Source organism: Dromaius novaehollandiae, chromosome 3 (genome assembly GCF_036370855.1).
Source record: "Dromaius novaehollandiae isolate bDroNov1 chromosome 3, bDroNov1.hap1, whole genome shotgun sequence".
NCBI classification, from domain to species: Eukaryota; Metazoa; Chordata; class Aves; order Casuariiformes; family Dromaiidae; genus Dromaius; species Dromaius novaehollandiae.
In genome coordinates, this window is record NC_088100.1 from 3,593,265 (window position 1) to 3,613,137 (window position 19,873).

The 19,873-nt window shown below is 46.6% G+C and overlaps 1 protein-coding gene across 3 annotated transcripts in view; it reads right to left on the minus strand.

Annotated features, from left to right (window-relative positions):
- Positions 1-19,873, minus strand: part of GATA4 (GATA binding protein 4) — a 31,998-nt gene that overhangs the window by 6,506 nt on the left and 5,619 nt on the right. For 2 of the 3 annotated variants that reach the window (XM_064508285.1, XM_026113491.2), the window contains 3 exons: positions 3,375-3,544; positions 1,227-1,352; positions 88-175 (listed from right to left, as the gene is read on the minus strand). In XM_064508285.1, the coding sequence (XP_064364355.1) occupies positions 88-175; positions 1,227-1,352; positions 3,375-3,544 (384 nt within the window). The remainder of the gene's footprint in view (positions 1-87; positions 176-1,226; positions 1,353-3,374; positions 3,545-19,873) is intronic. The other variant, XM_026113492.2, reaches the window with a different exon arrangement.

Consider the following 19,873-nt stretch of genomic DNA (forward strand, 5'->3'; position numbering starts at 1 on the left):
CAAGTCCAAATTTCATTTTAAATGGCCACACATGCAAAGGCACACACATGTACACAAGCAGAATAAACCTTCTTGTTCAACACTTACCTGCTGGTGTCTTTGATTTGTTAAGGTTCTTTGGCTTACGCTTCCTTGTTTGAATACCTTCTTTTCTCATTGCTAAAGGCCTTGGAACCTATGGACCCAAATATAAAAGACATTGGTTTCTGTATGTCTAAAAAGTCATCTAGGAGGACTAGTTTTAAGGCCAGAAGGGAACAACAGCTCATCTAACTTACTTTCATGTATAACTCAAAGCAGAAAATTTCTTCCTGGCTAATGCCTATTTTCTGGAAAGGTACCAAGCCTACGTGGAAAGACTTCCCTTAGCCACTGATCCCACTGAGCTAGTCACTCTCATAGTCAGAAGCATCCTGGAATTACCAGAAGGAATTTGTTGGGTTAGTGCTTTCCCTCATCCACCTTTGCCTTCCAGCTTTGACCTGTCTCTCATGAATATTCCCCCATCTACCCTGAAGCACTGGAAACCTTTGAGATCATGAAGATAGATATATTAAAAAAAAGAAAACCAAGAAATAAATTCCCTAGGAGTAGCAATGGGAAGCAGAACTGGGGCTTGCAACTGCAGTTGCCAGGATGATGAACACCTCTATGTCTGCCATGGAGGGTGGCCCCATTGCCACTGCTTGTGGTGGGAGAAGGACTGGAGATTTGCAAAGCTACATCTTGAAGTCCTGTTTTGCCTTGGTGTACATGTGTAAATGTGTACTCCACGCCAGTAGGACTCTTCTAGATATATCAGACATGAAGCCCTCACCAACAGGAAGAACACTATCTGGGGACCCTTGCCAGAAAAGTGACGAGACTACAACCAAGTCTTAGCTGGGATCTGACACCCCACTTAGAAGGGTCCAGCCCTCCTTTGTGCTTCTGACTCATGTATTTCATTGAAATGCCTGAACTTAGCTGTGATGAATCTGGGCCTAATTTTATTGGATTTTAAGACCTTGATGCAAAGGGTATCAAATCAGTATGTGAGAAATGCCCTACATACATCACCTCTTGGCAGCAGAAGCATGACTTAATGCTTGTGGGAGGCATAAGGCCCAGAGGGACAGAAGGAAAAGCAGCTCCAGGAGAGCACAAAAAGTTGTACAGCAAAGCCAATCACCAGCTTGGTGCTATCAACAGCCTCCCCATAAGAGTAAGTTGAATAAAGGCTTTACCCCATGGAGCTTCATGTAGAGTCCACAGGCATTACAGACTGGTTCTCCCTCGGCGTTTCTGCGCCAGAGTGTGGTTGTCGTTGTGTGGCAATTGGCACAAGAGAGGCCAACGCGGCGGGAAGCCGACTGCAAGAAAAGACAGAGGAAGGAAATACATCAACCCTTCACTGCTACCACCAGCAGCATCTCAAAGCCCAAGGAGTTCTGCTCCAGGTCCCTGGCCCTCTCCCAGGACCAGCCTGGCGCACAGTTGCTGTTGATCTGTCCCTCCTCTGGTATTCCCCTCCTCGTGTCTCTCTTCTCATTTCTCTGCCATTTTCTTTTCTCACCTTACTGCAGTGTGTAACACAACTGCCTTTTTTTCCCTCTTGCCTTTCAGCTTCTGCTTCAGGTGGGCCTGCCTTTCCACAGGCCCTGTCTCCTGCTTGCCAGTCCTAAGCAGATGTCTCCACTATCCTGGGGCATCTCAAACAGTGTGCCTGTACAGCCTCACCAGGAGTGCAACACACCATGCAATCCCCACCATGAGCGACGGGATCTCTGCTTGCAGAGCTCTCTGGCATATCTCAGGCTCACAGAAGTGGTTTACTCAGTGACAGATTAATCCCATTTGTTATACTGAATATATTTATTTAGGAAGACAAACTCTTGTGACTTTAACCACCCATCTACAATATATCCCTAGACGCGTCCTCCTTTTCTTGGAAAGGATCACCAAAAGCCCAGCCAAAGGACAAGAACGCATGTACAGATCCACACCACTTGTGCACTTGTATTTCTCAAGTGTTTTCCAAGGAGCCTTACACCATGACTGTGCAGATTTAAAAGCATACATTGCTGCTTGCTGTAAAACACCAGCTCTGGTACCTAAAGGGCAATTCCTGACTACACAGATATGCCCAAGGATAACAGGTACACCAGTAAATGAACCAAGGCAAGGACCTTGGTGCCAAGATGCAGATGTTGACAGTGGTACATTGCTCCTGGCCAAGAATGTCATATATCCTGCAGAATTAATGCAGGCAATGCAGGAATTCAGCCTCCTCTGCCATGGACACGCAGGACAACTCTCCTCAGGAAAACAGTGGGAGCATTGCTCTGTACCAGTCCTCCTCCAGAGCAGACTGGGAGTGCGCAGCTCCAGCCCCCAGACCTCTCAGAGCCAAGGGCAGCCCTGGCAGACTAGCTTGGTCCAGCCGCAGACTGACTGGCGGTGATGTAGCCTGGCTCAGTCCGTAACCGGGAAGGAGTTTTCACAAGAGGGCGCTGGGTGGCTGCATCTGACGGCTGGAGGCAGCACTGAGGCTAACAGTGTCATTTTTGCCACTTGCACATGAACAGCTGGGTTTGACCATTGACAAGTCTGGGCTATGCAAAGAGCAGGGCAGGTTGGAGATGGAGCCTCGTGGAAGACGTGGCAAAGGACTGGAGTGGGAAAACACGGCATTGAGGGAAGGCTTGCTGGCTCTTTGCTGCCTATGGATGGTGACAGTCATGACAGCCCCATGTCCCTGGGGCATGGGCACAGGTTGCAGAGACCTTCCCAGAAACCTTCACCTGAAACAGCCTGGGACAGGTGGGATATCAAAACTGAGCTATATTCATCCCTCAGCCAGAGCTCTGTCCCAGGCTCCCCATCCTGATCCCATAGGTCTTGGGAGACCATAAACTGCCCTACTGCCTTCTCCCATGCACCCCGCTTCAGCTCGCCTCAGGGAGCAGGACACAGAGTCTCCAGGAAAGGTGGCTGGTCAGTATGAAGTGAGAGGAGTCACCCAGTGATGACCTGGGGGACAACGACCCTGAAGGTAAGAGTAGAAAGACTGGTTATGTGGTGGAGCTGGAAAAGTTTTCCATTTGTCCTAAAGCAAAGACTGGCCTTTTGCTCAACAGATAGCATGGTGCTGCCCCCGTGTGCTACACTTTCTTCCTCCATCTGTCCCAGATGTCTCTGCAGAACCAGTCCGGACTGTAAAAGGTCATCTGGCTTATTTTGGAGATCTGGACCAAAGCCACCTGTGTTGGGCAGATGTGAATGGTGGACCCTAGGAGTTGAAATACCACATGGCAGCTCCACCTACCCAAGCCCTTTTCACCTCAGCCTTGCACGCAGCCTTGCCCCGCATGCACTGTGTGATGTCCACTTACCAGCCTCCTCTGAGGTTTGAACAAGGGCCGGTTGATGCCGTTCATCTTGTGGTAGAGGCCACAGGCATTGCAGAGGTAGTGCCCCGTGCCATCTCTCCTCCAGAGTGGGGTGGACATGGCCCCACAGTTGACACATTCTCGCCCCTCTGAATAATCATCAAAAAATTCTGCTGCCATGATGGGAGAGAAGAGAAAATACTTGGTTAGTTACATATCTCTACATTTAATTTCTAGTCTGGTTCTCAATATTTGAGCCCCAGAAGTAATATCTAAAAAAAATCATAAACATTCAGATTTTATAGGGTATATGAAACAGCTCTTCCCTGTGAAAGGAAAAGCAGCACCCCCCAAGATCATTGGGAACAGGAACCCCTTTTCCTGCCATACAGTGTTGGCTGAAGGATGTATGTAGCAGCAGGGATGTGCTGGGACACAGATACAAGGGATACAGAAATAGAAACCTTCCCTTCTGTTCTGACGCTATCCAATTTTCAAGACTGCGCACAGCCAGGGCAAACAGATTGGGGCAGGCAAACAACCATCTTCACAATCAAGATGAATTGCCGGTGACCACGGACAAACACAAGCCTGGACTCACAAAGCAGAGCTGACCAGAGATCAGACAGTTGCCCAAGCATCCCTTGCTGGAGCTCAAGCAAGCGTGGGCAGAGAAAAATGTGCCTGTGCCTGTATGCCATGCTCCCCATAGGACTGGACAGGGCAGTCTTCCTCATCTGGCCCATGCAAGCTCCCACCCCAGCCCCTCTGCAGAGGGGAAACACTGCAGAGTCAAGGTGGAGAGACATTCACACGCCTTCAGCTGATTCCCTGCACCAGAAGCAGCTTCTGAACTGCAAGAATCCATGCGTGCAACCTCAGCCCTATGCTGTCAGCTAACAGACATCGGCCTTGGACATTCGGAGGTGCCAAAGACATTGAGCTTCCTGATGCACATCTCCATCATTCTTGACGTCACCCTGCAGGGCCTGGTACATTCACTCATCACGCTCCCTGTTCACTCTCCACCAAGGCCCAGCTGTAGCTGTGACGTGAGGGTGAGGATGATTGCCCTGGGCTGGGGCAGCCTGATCCCTCTGCTATGACAGGTTTGTATCATCTGTGAGGCAGTGCAGCGTCAATACAACATATCGCAACTGCATCATCATTTGGAGATACCCAGATCATCTCATCCTTGGACACAAAACCCTCAAGAAGCCAAGGACTAATTTAATCCGGTGCACTCCATGTAATAAAATGGGAGCATTTGATATGGTCCTTGCCGAGATGTAAATATAGCTGCCTCCATTTGGTGTGGATCTTGAAAAGGCATGTTGCTAATGGTGACCCCACTCAAAGGATACCATCTACTGAGGTCAGTTTGAGGATGTATTTCTTATGTTACAAACCCATTCCTGCCTCTCTCTGGCTCCCCTCTCTACAGAAACCAAGGCATGCACACATTCTGTTGTGGGCAGCACAAAAAGAAGACCAGATGATAAAATAACTGAGGAGGAGAAGAAAAGGGCAAATAACAGCGAAGGATTCTGCAACTGTAGGCTGAGAATAAACCAGGCTGCTGGAAAAGCCTAATTCCCAACATACTGTAGCACACGGGAGACATTCAGAGGATGGCAAGAGCCTTGCACCAGGGCCTTGAGCCATTACAGAGCAGTGTAATCTTAGCTCTTACGACATTAGTGTGCATCTTGCTATATTTTGTGCCTGCCCATCTTTTTGCTGTAGAAGAATCTCAGCTTTCCCCTGGAAGCCAAGTAGTTCACTAAACAGCAAACCAACAATATTTGGCTTCCTGCAGATCTGTGTATCAAGCCTGTGTGGATTTTATGATATTTGTAATGGTTATGTTCAAACATCAGTCTTATTTTCTCTCATCTCTTGCACTACTGACTATTTTTGGAAAAATTGTAGGAAACTAAATAACCACAAAACAAAGAGTTAAAAAATTACTGAAGTGTCATTGGTACATGGAGACTCAGAGAAACAGATTCATGTGAGTTTAGTTTCCCCTAGAAAACCATGCTAAAAATGGCAAGAGATTAGACCACGCGGCGACAGGGAAATACTAGAAAACAGGAAATGAGTGCACCTAAAGGGCTCTGGAGCCAAAAAAGGAGGAATCCAGTATCTTCTCAGCAGCTTAGAAAAATCTCATCATGTTTGAGCAATTCTGACGGTTTGAGGGAGAATGGGAATCCCTCCAGGTAATAGTTGTACATGTGTGCTCAGTGATACTATAGGCATAATACCTCACCTTCCTTTTTAAAATCAGCATTGAATCACCGCCAAAGTCTAGATCAAATAAACTTCCTTTGAAAAGAGAAGGAATTGGAACACTTGGTCAGGAAACAACTCATTTCCTTGAAAAATCTCAAGAAAGGAGAACATTTCATTATTTTTTAGAAGTTGATTAAATTTTTGATTAACATTTTCCAAAAAAAAGACTAAATATTTTCAGAATAATGTTCATGCTGTGAGAAAATCCCTTCTTTGAAAATAGTTCAGTAAAAGTTTTTAACATTATCTCAGGGAATTTAAAAGAGTACAGTTAGTCCAAAGGTAACAGTTAAAACTCTTCACCAATATAAGTTGTGTCTGTGACTAATTATAGAATGTCATCTTTTCTGGAGATTTTTCCACTAGAAAATCAAACCCTGAAAGTTTTTAATCAATGACAAAAGAAAAGAATTCATAGTAGACCATCAGAAATTTTAAAAGCTGGACTAGCTCTTGAATATGAAGATTCCTCAAATGAGTATGAGAAGAAGAAACGTCAGGTGTGGAAATACTTTTCTTTTTAGATAAAAAAGATGTTGAGTTGAAACCAGAAAAAATTGAAGTTTTTATTTTCTGACAAAAATCCGATTTGCTACTGAATATCGAATATTCTTTCCTAAGAGTTTGTGTGAGATTCAGCTCCACTATCCATGCTCTTTTTACTGTTGGTTTGTAATCTCCCTCAGAAACCTGAATGCAAAACCACCTTGTGACCCTCTCCCTTTGTCCGCCCCCATTCATTTGTATTTGTTTCCACTATATTCTTCACTACTTGTTTTCTTTTTCTTTCTTTTTTTTCCAGTTGCCGTGATATTTGGACTGGAAATTCTCCCTTGACGGACTTTCACCGATTTATCTTTCCACCAAAAGAATTAACAAAACAATTTTTTTGCTTCCATAACACTAACGTTTGTGTGATTTTTCCCTCTCAGATGCAGACAAAGGTGATCCTTGTGCACATTAATATATGGGAATCACTGGTGCTCAGGACCGGTGAGGAACAGACTTCATTCCCAAGGCGCATTGAGGCTTCATGCAATGGGTGGCTCTACCTAATCCTAGCCCTCGCCAGGTGATACCGATTGGGCGCGTCCCCTGTTTACACCACCCAATGCTGAGTCAGAAGATGACATTTGCAGAGTGTAATCTCATAAAAACACCAACCATTCCTAGAGCCCTGTCAGAGCAAAGCGAGCTCCTGACCTCAAGGGATCTTACCTGAAGTAAAAATACTCTCTCCTGCTTCAGGGTGTGCTTGGTGATGGTAAATTCCTTTTAACAGGGATGCTCTCTAGAAGGATGTGTCTTGGGCACTACTAGATAAAGTGACTCAGAGAAGACAACTTCAGCTTAACACACGCCCTTTAGTGAATGAAAGGACCACTCATTTTGGCACTAATGGGGAAATGGAAGACAGGGACTGCATTTATTTCTAAAAGAGGTGCTCTAATTTCAAAGCATCACTAAACTCAGTGTTGAAGTCACCAAGTCACTTTCTGACCTGACCTTCTGGCCGAACAGCTGAGATCATCCTAGTTGCTCTTGAAAAGTTGGGGGTCTATAAGATAATGAGGAAGTATCACCTTAACAGCTGCAGTTTCGCTTCACATCCCCTCACGTCCCTGTCACATCTGCTCGGGCTCTACAGACTGTAACAGTACATTACACCCATCTCCTCCCCTGCCCTCCAGTTTGACTCACCCCAGCCCAAAGGGCTGCAAGGGACATGGATTCGACCTTTGTGTGTGCTGCACATTTCTGCCTACCTTTCCCAAAGTGCCTGAGCTTTAATCACTTCAGTACTGAGTAACCCTGCTTGGGATAACTTGGTAGGAATGAACTGAGCAACCAAAGTCTACAGGGCCAGGTTAGAAATTGGGTGAGGGTCACTTGAGCCATATGGAAAAAAAATGAATGGTGAAATCCAACATGGGCACAGCCAGTATTCAAGACCTAGGAAACCCAAACACTCAAAATAGCTGCTCACTTTTGAAGATCTGGGCCATGGCCTGCCTCCTTCCCCCAGGGTTAAAACTGGGGCTGAGGCTGCCTCCCCGTGCCTGGGCACTCATCAGAAGGTAGCAATATCTCCAAGGTCCATGCTGAGACAAGCTCATTCCCGCTGCTCAAAGCCCACAGTAACCATGAACCACAAGCAGGCTGAACTATACCAGGCATGGAAGTCGTTGGGTTTCAAGTGCACTGATTGTTTACTTTGCCCTTGTTATTAATAATAGGGATTAAAGCTTGGCTGGAGGCTAGAGACTGGAGACTCCCCGGGAATAGCAGCAAAGTGCTTTCTTGGCTTCCGTCGCAGGGCTGGAGCTCTAAATCCCAGCATTATGAGATCCCTTGACACTTATTCTTTCCCTTACCTTGCACTAGCAGCCGAGAAAGGAAACATTTATTCAGGCAGCAAATTGCCTGAACAGCTCCCTGAGGGACCCTGAACAATGGGAATGGAAGGAAAGGCTCCCCCAGTCGCACTCAGGGCAACAATTTCCGTTTCACGGCACAGGAGCCACTGCCTGATAATGGAGATTTATGGGTCCGTCCAGTGACCTCTTTAATAGCCTTTCTGCTGGGAGGTACATCAGGGAAGATATATTCCTTCTCCCGAAGCCAGGTATGGCCAGTCCTAAGACAGAGCTGAGGAAATGATAACGTTTGCCAGTTAGGGTAAGCAGGAAACAGGCCCACGGTTGGAACAGCCTACTTCACTGCATGTACTAAATGGTCTCATGCTTCTCTTTGAACGTACAGCTCCCCTGAGTGACTTTGCCCAGCCCTTATCTTAGATCGTATCAGTCTTTTGATCAGTCCTCCTTTTTTATGGGTTGAGTTCCTGGGTCTGACACTGACTAATGCTAATGGCTTTCAACTTATTGCTTCACAAGACCATACCCTTAAACCATTAAGTATCTCACATGAGAACACATCATGAAGTCATGCTGAAGGACATGGTCTGTGGAGAAGATGGTATGGGTCCTGACCCTGTCCTGGTCATCAGCTCAGTGTATAAAAGGAGATCTCTTTCCCCTCACAGCTACTGTTTATGTGGACTGCAAGGTCCTCAGGGCAGGAAATGTCACTTGCATGTTGCACAACAGTTTCCTAATCTTGGGTGAGGCCTTGAGCATGCTAACTTCAGAAATACTTTCCACAATGGGACATTCAGTCCCCAGGGAGTCAGGAACAACTCCCAGAGGAGGCACTGGGGCCTAGCAGAGAAAAAACATTCTTGGATATGGCCCTCCATAGCTCTTAGTCATTGGGAATGGTCCTTTACATCACTGGCCAGGTCCACAGAGATCATTTGGGAAGAATAATGCAAGGCTCAAGAAGCAAATGGATTTGAGGGCCGCCAGTGAGCCCACACCTACAGGCACATTTCCAGCATGGCTAGCACATGACAGCATCTGTGGCCACAGGCATGGCCAGCCTCAAGCCTGGCTATCTTTGCCTTCCCAACCAGGAGGATTAGAGACCACCTTGCAATCAGGTCAGCTGGGGATCAAAAGGAAGTTGGCCAGGGCTTGAGTCTGAAGACAGACTCAAACTTCCCTCTCTGGGTCATGCTAACATTCTCGTCCCACACCTCTGCAAACTGCAACTGCGCCAGCCTGACAGCACACCCATTCCTAACTCCAGTCCTTCTGCATTTGTTTGGGCTTTCCTTTAATAATCTTAAATTTGTTGGCCTTGAAGAGATCATCCTGAATGAGCAGGCCTGAGGATTTGGGATGCACAAACATGGTAACAATAGAAGCACCTCTGATAGAGAAATTAAGTCCTTCAGTTCAGAGCTAGCAGCCAATTTATAAGTTTCTGTTCCCAAACCAGCCTCTGGAAGGAGACAAAGAGCCCTCCCTGCCCTAAATTGGGTCAGACCCAGTTATTCGGGCATGAGAAACAACAAGGTTGTCTCCCTTCTGCCCTCCAGCCCCCTCCTGCCTTCACCCCCTCTCTCTATTTGCTGGACAGAAAGAGACTTCCATTAATACAGCACTGGAGTTTTGTTTACAGCTGGAGGGATATTTAATATCAACATTTCCCCTTGCAGAAGTGTCTTCTCAACCCAGTGAAGGAACTCAGCAAAGGAGAAGCTGTCCTTCAAACACAGCCAGGCACTTACAGGCTCTAAACAGAGCTCGAGAGTAGTTCTCCCTGTGGGGAAACAGTTTCCTAAAACAATTTGTTATGATAAGAGGTGAGAGGCACGTTCCTGTGTGTACATGAATCCCGAATGGACTCTCAGGGGTACTCGCAGCTGAAGCAAAGGACATGAGCCCCTCCAACATGTGTGCACCCCGAGGGCTGAGAGGGTCCCAAGGCACCGTCACCTGCTGCTGCAAGGGAGAGCCAAGACCGCAGGGCAGGGGGAAATGAGAGTTACCATTCCCAGCTGCTGAAGGTGGTTTGTCTGGGCCTCTCCAATCCCAAGGCTGTCTCCAAAATCCCAAGGTAATAAAAAGCGACAATTGTAAACCCTTCTTACTATTCAAGCCTTTAGTGTATCCTTTGGTAAGCGTTTTGCTGCAGCTACCAGAGCTGAAAGTCACCTCTTTTATGTCTTTTAAAATAGTTGAGATTCTTCCATAAATTGCATGACACCAGGGGCAGAAGCTTTACGGGGAAACCCCCACCAAATATTAAAAGGTTTCTAGTCAAATCATAACGGTTGTAAGTGTTGGTTGTTTCAGTTCTGTGGCAGAGCAGGGCTAAACTGGAAAACAAAAGAGAAGGCAGTGAAAAACAAGGAGAAGCACAAAAGTAGAAAAGGCAGGGAAATAAAAGAACCTAAATGTATGCCTTGGAAAGATCTGCAGCCAAGAGCAAGTTCTCTGTTAGTCTTTCCTTTTTTGATGGGGACATCATCAACTTCAAATGCACACTGGGATCAGAAAGCCCATGCCCCATATTTCACCCATCCGCTACTGGATCTGAAGACATTTCTTTAAAGACAGGTTCTGCCCCTTGGCTTTGTTTCCTTTTCTTTTCCTTTTCTCTGCCCATTTCCCCCTCTGACAGAACGCAGGGGAAATTCGTACAGGACCCCATTATTTCAGAAGCTAATGGGACCTAGGTACATGGTTGGCAAGAGGAGAGCAGGACAACGCCTGTCTGAATGGTCACCGAATTGGCTGCTGGGGGGAATGCAGTTCCCCACTCTCCTGCGATCAGATGAACAGAAGACATCACCTGCATGATTTTGATCTTCAGGAAAGGGGGATAAATTCCCCACTGTTAACCAAATGCATTATTATCATAGCTTCACAGAAATTATGCTGTCCTGGAGTGTTTTGCGTTTCCTGACACATCAGATGACATCTACAGCGGGAAAAATGGTTGGTACTCGGTTTCTCAGGTCAAGCAACTTTCCCACTGCAAACATAAAGCCCCTAGTTGGTTGTTTAGGAAACATTTAACCTACAATCTGGCTGAGCCGTATGCCACCTCGAAAAGGCAAAGAATTCTGTTTTCTTCTTGCCTCATAAAATGCTCTGGCGAGACTGTTCCTTTGCAACTCTCTCTAGGCCAAATGTTTCACATCAAGGCGAAGGGAACATTGTGTCCCTCCCCTGCAAAGCTCCCTGCTCGGCCGGCGGCAATCCAAGGCCTATGGCACACACCACTGCCAACAGCCAAGCATATTCTTTGCCTTCATGGGTGTGTTTTCCCCAGTCTGAAGGACAGTGGAGGTGAAAGCAGCCAAGGGACCAGCTGAGATCATGGAAACAGGTGTGCAAGAGGGACACGACAGGAAGGTTGGTCAAATCCTGGCCCTGGATTTGAGTTCAGTCTTGGTTCTGCAATAAGCTTTCCTTGAGCAGGTCATTTCATCTCGTTACGACACCATTTTTCCCCCACAAGAAGGAGAAGAAGGCTCTTCTGTGCCTCACTGAAGGGAGACAACAGCAAAACTTTCAAAGGCCTCAGTTATATGTGCAGAGACAAGCAGTGGGTGACAGCAGAGTGGGTGGAAAAGGGCTTGATTCCTCTAAAGCACATTCAGATGAACTGCATCGAAGTACCAAGGTGTTACATTTTTTCACCCAAGCACCTTCCAGAGAGGCCATGCTCAAAGCAAGGTGTAATGGGAGAACCTGAGCCCACATAGCCACTGCAAGGGAAGGTACAGAACATCTGACCCAGTGCTCTGGGGATGCTTTAGTGCATGATCTTGGGAAGTGGCAGGAGATGGTACTGGGGGACTGGCCAACCTGGCCACTTGAAAATGCATAGACAGCTCTCCAGCACACCTGAACCACCAAGCCCCAAACCATCAAGCCCAATGGTTGAACCAGAGCTGAGTGGAGGGAGTGTCTACCCACACACTGCAGTACCATGGCCCACATCTACAAGGTACATAGTCTGCTATACAGGAGGCGGGATGCAAACATGCCTGAGGATGTAGGGGCCTGTATCTTCACATGGGATGGGGTCTGACAAGCACTCCTCATGCTACTTTAGACACATGCCATCTTTTTCTCATGCCCCCCAAGAAGACCAGTCACACATAAGAAGTTACTCACATACATACACTTGCAAGTCAGGCGCTGTTGTGATGACAAGCTGACTAGAGACACAGCAAGAGTCTTACACCTCAGTCATCCCAGTCCTCTAGCCTGGCACAACCACAAGCTACAGCCAGAAGAAGTAGACCCATTCTTTCTCCCTACCCATCCCTAGCCACTCATTCCAGCCCTATCAGTGGCTGTTGGCACTAGCAGTCATGAGACCATGTGATATATCAGGTCAGGGAACAGATCCTGCTGAAAGCTTACCCCCAAAAAACACAGAAATCTTGCTTTTGGTCCGAGTGCTTGCTGGCCACCCCTTTGATGGCAATGCATTCTAGAGCAACTTCTGACTGCAAAGATGTACTTAAGTGAACTCCAAGGTCTGCTTTCTTTTTTCTGGGATGCAGACTTGATCCCACCCACCAAGATGCCCTCCCCTTTCTTACTCATACTTTCAATTCTTACACTCATAAATATCTGAGGCTCTTCAGATAAACAAGAGATTCCTCTACTTACTGACTGTCCAAATATTTTTTAACAAATCTCAGATTAGCATGGAGAGTCTAGGGCATGGCCAGGAAGAGGCCATCCACATGCAGGGGTCTGTTTGGCAGCAGGGACCTGGAACTGGTCTTTCTCTCATTTGACAAAAGGAAAACAGCAACAGCATTTTCCTCCCTGAAATGCATCTTGCCTCCAAATGGAGGTACCCTAGCAGAGGTTCTCCTTTGATGACTGCAAGGCAAGGGGCTACAGGGAGAAATGTGGAGAGTCAGAGCCAAGGAAAAATTGGGATTTCTAATGCTGTTATCCCACCTGGGCAGCTCTTTCTGAGTTGGACAGAGGCAATGAATCATCTCAGACACAAGCAGCCATGTCTGATGTACCCACAGGGGACCACAAGCAGATGTGCTATGGAGGCATGCCAACCTACTGCTCCACAGCTGAGCCATGGGAACTGGCCTTATGGCTACCAGTTAACTGGTGAATTGGGGCCTGTTCTCTGACCCTAAGCCCAGCAAGTGGATTCTGGCCGTATTCAGACACTCTTAGCCTCCAAACTACAGTGATCACATCCAGGTTGCTTGCTGGGACCTTCACCAGGAAATGCTTGGGTCAGGGTGGGCTGGTCTGGGTATAGACTGTGCTGGGGGCCATGCTAATGACTGCAGAGTGTGGTCTGTCAGGTTCTTGTGCCTGGGAGCTGGCACCATTTCACTGTCAAGCATTTGTGTGTCTTTGTGTGTCCTTTGTGTGCTCTTGGCCCTCTCAGGCTACTGCAATGCAGTTGATGGGCTGTAACTCCCTAAGCCACAGTAACCCAGTGGTTTGTGTCCATATACCCAGATCCTCCCACAGCATCTGTCTGTCTGCCTAGATGCCTCTCCCTGGCCTCTGTTCCTCTGCACCTACCCAAGGTTTCATACTCCTGCCCATCACTGGGGCAATTCAGAGGAAAAGGTGGGAGCTGAGCCAATGTGTTTGGTGTGCCCAGTCTGGCCCAAAGCTGTCAAAGCAGCAGCAGAAGGTCACATACCTTCTCTTGGCTACATGCTCTGTGTAGGACAGAGAAGCTACCACCCAAATGGACCAAAGCCAATTCCAGTTCCGGGCTCAGGCAACTGGTGCTGCTTGGGATCATTGCAAAGACTTCAGGGGGAAGCTAACAAGATTTATTTAGACAACAGAGCCAAACTCTTTCTGGTGACAGGAGATGACACAACAAGGGGCAACAGCACAAACTGCAGGTTGGGCATTAGAAAAAGCTTTTACCTTAGGAGGTGGTGCAGCACCGGATTGGGTACCCAGAGTGGTGGGGGAATCGCCATCTCTGGGATTTTCTAAACCTCAGTTAGACAAAACCACAGCTGACCTCATCTAGTGTTGGCAGTAGTCCTGTTTTGACCAGGAGGCTGGACTAGAGATCTGCAGGTGTCCCCTCCAACCAGCATTTCTGAAATTCTACAACACCAGAAATTCAGGGGAGTGGGGGGTTGGACTCAGACTGATGCAGATCAGAGGGAAAGATATTTATCCAAGTCAAATGGGCAAAATCTTGCTTGTAGAAATAGAAGAAATATGATTTTTTAGTTATTCTTACCATGTGTATATGTATGTGTGTCTGTATGTGTACTTTATATATATGTATATATATAAAAAAAAAGTATGTGCATATATGTGCATATATTGTGTCCTTAAGAAGGAATGGTATTTTACCAAGCTAGGAGTCATCTCAAATCAATTCTCTTTGCTCCTGCTATTAGAATTACTATTCTGTGTCTATACAGAACATAGCTGTATAGAACTATATATAAGTAAATTTATAAATATGTATTTATAAACACACAGACAAATAACAGATATACATATATAGCATATATATATGATGTATAGGCGTATGTAGGCTATATTTAGCTCCACATGCCTAAAAGCCATCTCTGAACTAGAGGGCATTAAACAATATTGACAATTATGTGCATATTCAACCCCCACCTCGGTTTTCTTCAGTTTACAAATTTAGATATAAACTCTGAGTCCAATTCTGAGTTATTATGCTGGCAAACACTACTCAGAGACTCCAGAGAAAGGAGTTACACCAAAGTAAGTTAGGCCAGATTCTGGCTTAGGTACAGGAAGACAGGCAGAGACAAACAGAAAGGTGATTACTACAGTGCATCATGTTACACAGGACAGTTGGTTTGTCTAACCCCTGGCCGTTCTTTTTTCCTGTTTTATTAGTTATTCTGAACGATAAGTCAACTCAGCCCCCAAGAGGGGCAGGAGGATAGAGTGATTCTCCCAGCCACTGATAAAGTATCTGAAAAGGTCAGTTCAGATCTCAACAAGCACAGAAACTGCAGCCCAGGCCAATAAAGCGGCAGGTACCAAACTTATCAGGTCAACCTATAACTTGCAGTTTTTCTAACTCAATTGATTGGACTTTTTATCTAAAATAACAGACATTATAAGATAGGCGAAAGTCGAGATAAGGAACAAAATTGAGTAGTCTTGAATCAGATCAGCTTGGGGACAGGTTCAAACTCCCACACCTGCCCTGGAGGAATCAATGAAAGTTTCTTGGCATTGTCCACTCATTTTGAAACACTGCTAAAGTTGAGTGAACTTTGAGACTGCGGCGTTTATTCTGTGATTATAATTAACCTGCTCACCCGTTGTTATTGATTTCTCATGAAGGGAGGTGACAGAGTCTGACTGGATGTTGGTTTAGAAATATAAATGGCTGGGAGGGGAGACAGAGAGGCACGCAGCTATACTCTTCCCTGGCTGGGAGCAAAAGGAAAGGGGGCATGACTGCTGTTACTCCACCCAGGGGAGTTGCTCTGGCTTCTGCTTATGGTCCTGTTTGTGCTGGGAACAGCAAAAACCTTCAGGGTCTGATCTTCGCCTCCACAGAGTCAGGGTAAATCCCAGGGCTGAAGATCAACCCCATCGCTCTTGAGACGTGAGGACGGAGCATGGGAAGCCTGTGAGAAAACCCTCGGTCCTGCTCAGGTTCCAGGGCAGCAGGGCATCCCCCCAGCCCCAGAGAGCATGAGGAAGACGGGGCCCCCCCGAGCCAGCTGCCTTCCTCATGCTCCACTTCACCGCGGCATGTCCCAACTCAGTGTCCTTCCCAGCAGCGTGTCCCCTGGGCAGCCAACTCCCAGGACCAGCGCTCACTTCCTGTAATAATCTCAGTCGTCTGGGGCCAAACATATCATTCAGAGGAGTCCTGATGTCTGGGGCTCACCTCCTAGCTGTTTTTTACAGCTCCAACACTGCAAGCCCTGCACGATGGCTCCCAAACCCAAGGACTTGGTTTAGAAACTCATAGAATTTAAAATAATAAATGGTGGATTATTTTTATGTCTCTTTTGGAGTTTGAACATTTAGGAATCAGGGTTCCCTAGCTTTTCTCTTGTCCAGAAAAGCTGTTTCCCTCCCCTTCCAGCAAAAACAGAGATGCATATATAATAACATGACTCCAGAAGCTGGAGCTTGCAGGAAACCCAAGACACACCAAAGCACGAGGGCTGGCGGCAGCTGGAGGTGGACAGCTAAGGGGTAGAGAGGAAGAGATGGATCCAATGCTGTTTGGAGATGTATGCAGAGCCAGAAGAGACAGCAAACCCCAAAGGCCCATCTCCGCTGGCCCAAAGGGCCAGGGCACAGGCCCAGCCACAGCTCCAGCCAGGGACTATTCCCGAAGGGCAGCAGAGGCAAGGCCACCAGCTAGTGCAGCTGCATAGATGCCACACTGTCCCACCTGCCCTCAAGGCCAGAGGACAGTCCAGGGCCTGTTTTATTTCCTGTTACAGACATAGCAGGCAAGCACCATGCAAGCAGAAGCTGTGAAAAAGAAAGAACTGGCAAAGTATTGCTTGGTGGGAATGCCATCCTTCATCTCCTTTTCCCAGCCCGCTCCACCTCTGCCCACTATCTCTTCTGCTGTACTCAGATTTCAACCTTTTAGAAGCATCTGAGGGCTTGGTATTTGTACAGCAACAGGCACACAGCCCCATACGCCGGCACACCATAAACACGGCATTATGGCTGTAAACATCAGCTGGGCCATACAGACAGCTCTGCAGCGCCTTGGGAGGGAGAGTGAGAACAAGAGCAGGCAGCGGCATCCCAATGCAGGACCTCTCCTGAAATGCTCCCCGGCAGACACCAACCTAATTCCTGGGGATTAGGAGGAAACGTTTCCACGCAGCTATTTTGTTATCCGGGATTCAGAAGCGTCTAGTACCAGTCCCTGGTGGAGACAGGAGAACTGCCCTGCCGGATTTCTGATCTGGCTGGCCTTTCCCCTCCTTTGCTGCCGGTGGAAAGCTGTTGCTTTTCCTATACTTTCCATGAATTATTTTTCCCTCCTCGATGAACAAACGAAGTTTCTGACTCCCCCCCAAAACTGGCGCTAGCTATTCAAGCCCAGCTGGCTCCGATAAGGGGATCACCAGCTTTATGGGTCACTAAAAATAAAAAAAAAAACAAATCCCTTTATGCTGCGACTGATAAACCCTGTGGCCACTTTCCAAAAAAGAAAAAAAAAAAAAAAGGACCCACTGACTTTTTAAGAGCTTTCTTGTGCAATGAGATATTCACCTACAGAAGGAAGCTGTAGATCTCCAAATAGTTTGCAAGGGGCTGCATTTCTTCTCTGTGTCTTCCCTATCGAAGTTTCTCGTATGGGCCCGATCCTGCATCGGCTCCATTTTCCATCCAAAATGGAATTTTTCATGTGTATCCATTAAAGATTATTTCAGTAGAAAAGAGGTGTGAGAAGGACACAACTTTGGTGCCCCAGGTAGATGGTGGATCCTACAGGAGCTTTAGGTGCCCAGACTGGCCAAAGTGGATTAAACAAAAACGTCTCTGTGCAGGCAAATAACCAGAAAAAAAAAATCACTGGGCACCTTTGGAAAAAAAATTATTTTTGCTGCTATTTGACACCATCCCAACTTGGCTTAAAATCCAGGCCTTGTTAAAATCAGAAAGCTGAAACGTTTCAAAACCGATGACGGGGTCAGATCTACGTCCAGTTTTGAAAATCTCTGCCCAGATCTTCTTTCCTAGTGCAGTCGGCTGGCTCTCTACCGAGGGTCCAGCTGCCTGTGTTTTTTGGATGAGAAAATCCAGCTCCATCTTATCATATTTAAAGAAAAATCATAACCGAGTGCACTGAGTGTTTAAAAAAGTGAAATAACAGGGGAAATACTGTGAATTTGGCTCTGCCGCAAGGGCTTCTAATCCACACTCTGATTTTCCAAAGAACACTATGCCTGGCCCCAATTTTCCAAGCCACAACTGACCTCCCGAAGTGCTGTCCCACTGCAAAGAAAAGTCAAGTCCTACTATCATATACGTTACAGCAATTTCTAATAGCAGAAACTCAGGAGTTTCAAAAGAGATTTTAATAGCAATTGTACCAATCACTGTGAAGGCAAGGATGATTGAATTTTTTTCAACTACTGTGACACACGTATAAGCACCCATGTATAAAGACCTCACTGCTCTGGAATGGCAGATAATTGGTTTTAATTTGTCATTACAGATGTATTTACATCTAGGAGCAGCCACTATGACTGATTATCTGAGAAAGACTCATTCACGTTAGAGCAATTTTAGTATTTAGTATTAGCAATTTTGCCATCTGAATGTTTAATATATGTAAGGTAACTTTGCCCTAAAAGGTTTTTTTCACCTCCAAAATAAGAAGACCTCAAATCAACCTTATGATAAAGTTGGCTTTTGTAATTTGTTTTAATTTTGGATTTAAGAACAAGTTCTCACAAATTATCCTGGTTATTTAAGCAGTATTTCACAATCACACACGAAAGGCACATTTACACCTTCCTGCCAGACGGTCAGAAGGCAGCGTGAATTAAAGATCCGTCTACAAGACGAATGTTTTGGGGGAGATCGTGAACCTGGCATATCTAAGCAAATCTCCCTTTCCACAATTTGACAGGCATAATGAAATATATCCCCCCAAAAACAAGTCGTGCCCATAACAGCTCAACGTTGCCGTTATAACTGCGGGGTTTTGTCAGCGCGGTTGCGTTAGCTGGGGATCACTCGTCGCTGCAACGCTGGCCGATGAGGCCATCCCGGCAGAAATCGGCGTTTCTGCGTCTGTGCTCCGAACGTGGGCAAAACTGGCTGATTTAAGCTCATGATCTGTGCTCTGGGCACACGTCATCAGCCGGTTTCACAGGTAACAGTGGCCCCAAAAGCGAAGGCAGACACCTCCTGTGAATTTTTTATAAAAGGGTCGCAAAAGCCGTGTCCCACACACAACTCTCAGCCGCTTCCACCGGCCTCTCCCCAGCGCCCAAAGGGAGCGTTTCGAAGTGGGGAGAGATTCCCGAGTGCCATGTTTCTCCGTTCTCTTTTTAATAAGGAAATTGTAGAGAGGAAAGGTTGTACCAGACTGGTATGCGGGGCAGGGAATTTGGGGACAAAACCTACAATAGCCCAAGAAAAAAGGTGCATTTGCACCCGTTCCCCCTGCACGAGCCAAGCTCCGGCGGGGAGCTCTGCCGGCTTCGAGGAGCAAAAATTTCAGCCCAGAGCACTGCACCGATGGGAAACAAGGTCTCTGCAGGTTTCGGACAACGCATTAGCAGATCTCACTGCCTGCGCTGGAGTTTTCAATTATTTTTTTAATTGGTTTTTCCTTTAGGTTGCATTTTTTTTCCTTCAGTTTGAACAACCACTGCACACATCTCTCCTACGGCAACAGTCTGCCAACCTCAGGCACAAAAGCTTGCGAGTCTTACTGCACCTCCGCTACATTTTCACCTGATTTGGGGTTTTATTTGAGGTTTGTTGCTTTTTTTTTTCTAATAGCATCCATTTTAAAGCATCCTTAATTTTACAGCCATCGAGAGTCAGATACTTTGCCTGTTCAAAATAGCCAGCTCCCTCCGGGATAACTGGCTTGGGAAGCACCTCTCAGCCTGCCGAGCTGATTTCTCCATCATCAGAAGAGCACAGACGCAGCAGGATCGGGTCCAATTTCCTTTGGTAAACACCGCCAGATAAACACTCATCTCTTTACAAGGATTTAGCCTCTTTTCCCCAAACTGATGGAAATAAATACAAAGAAAGCAAAATACAGGCTGTCCTCTTAAATTTAAAAAAAATACTGTTATTGTTATAGGAATAAAGGCA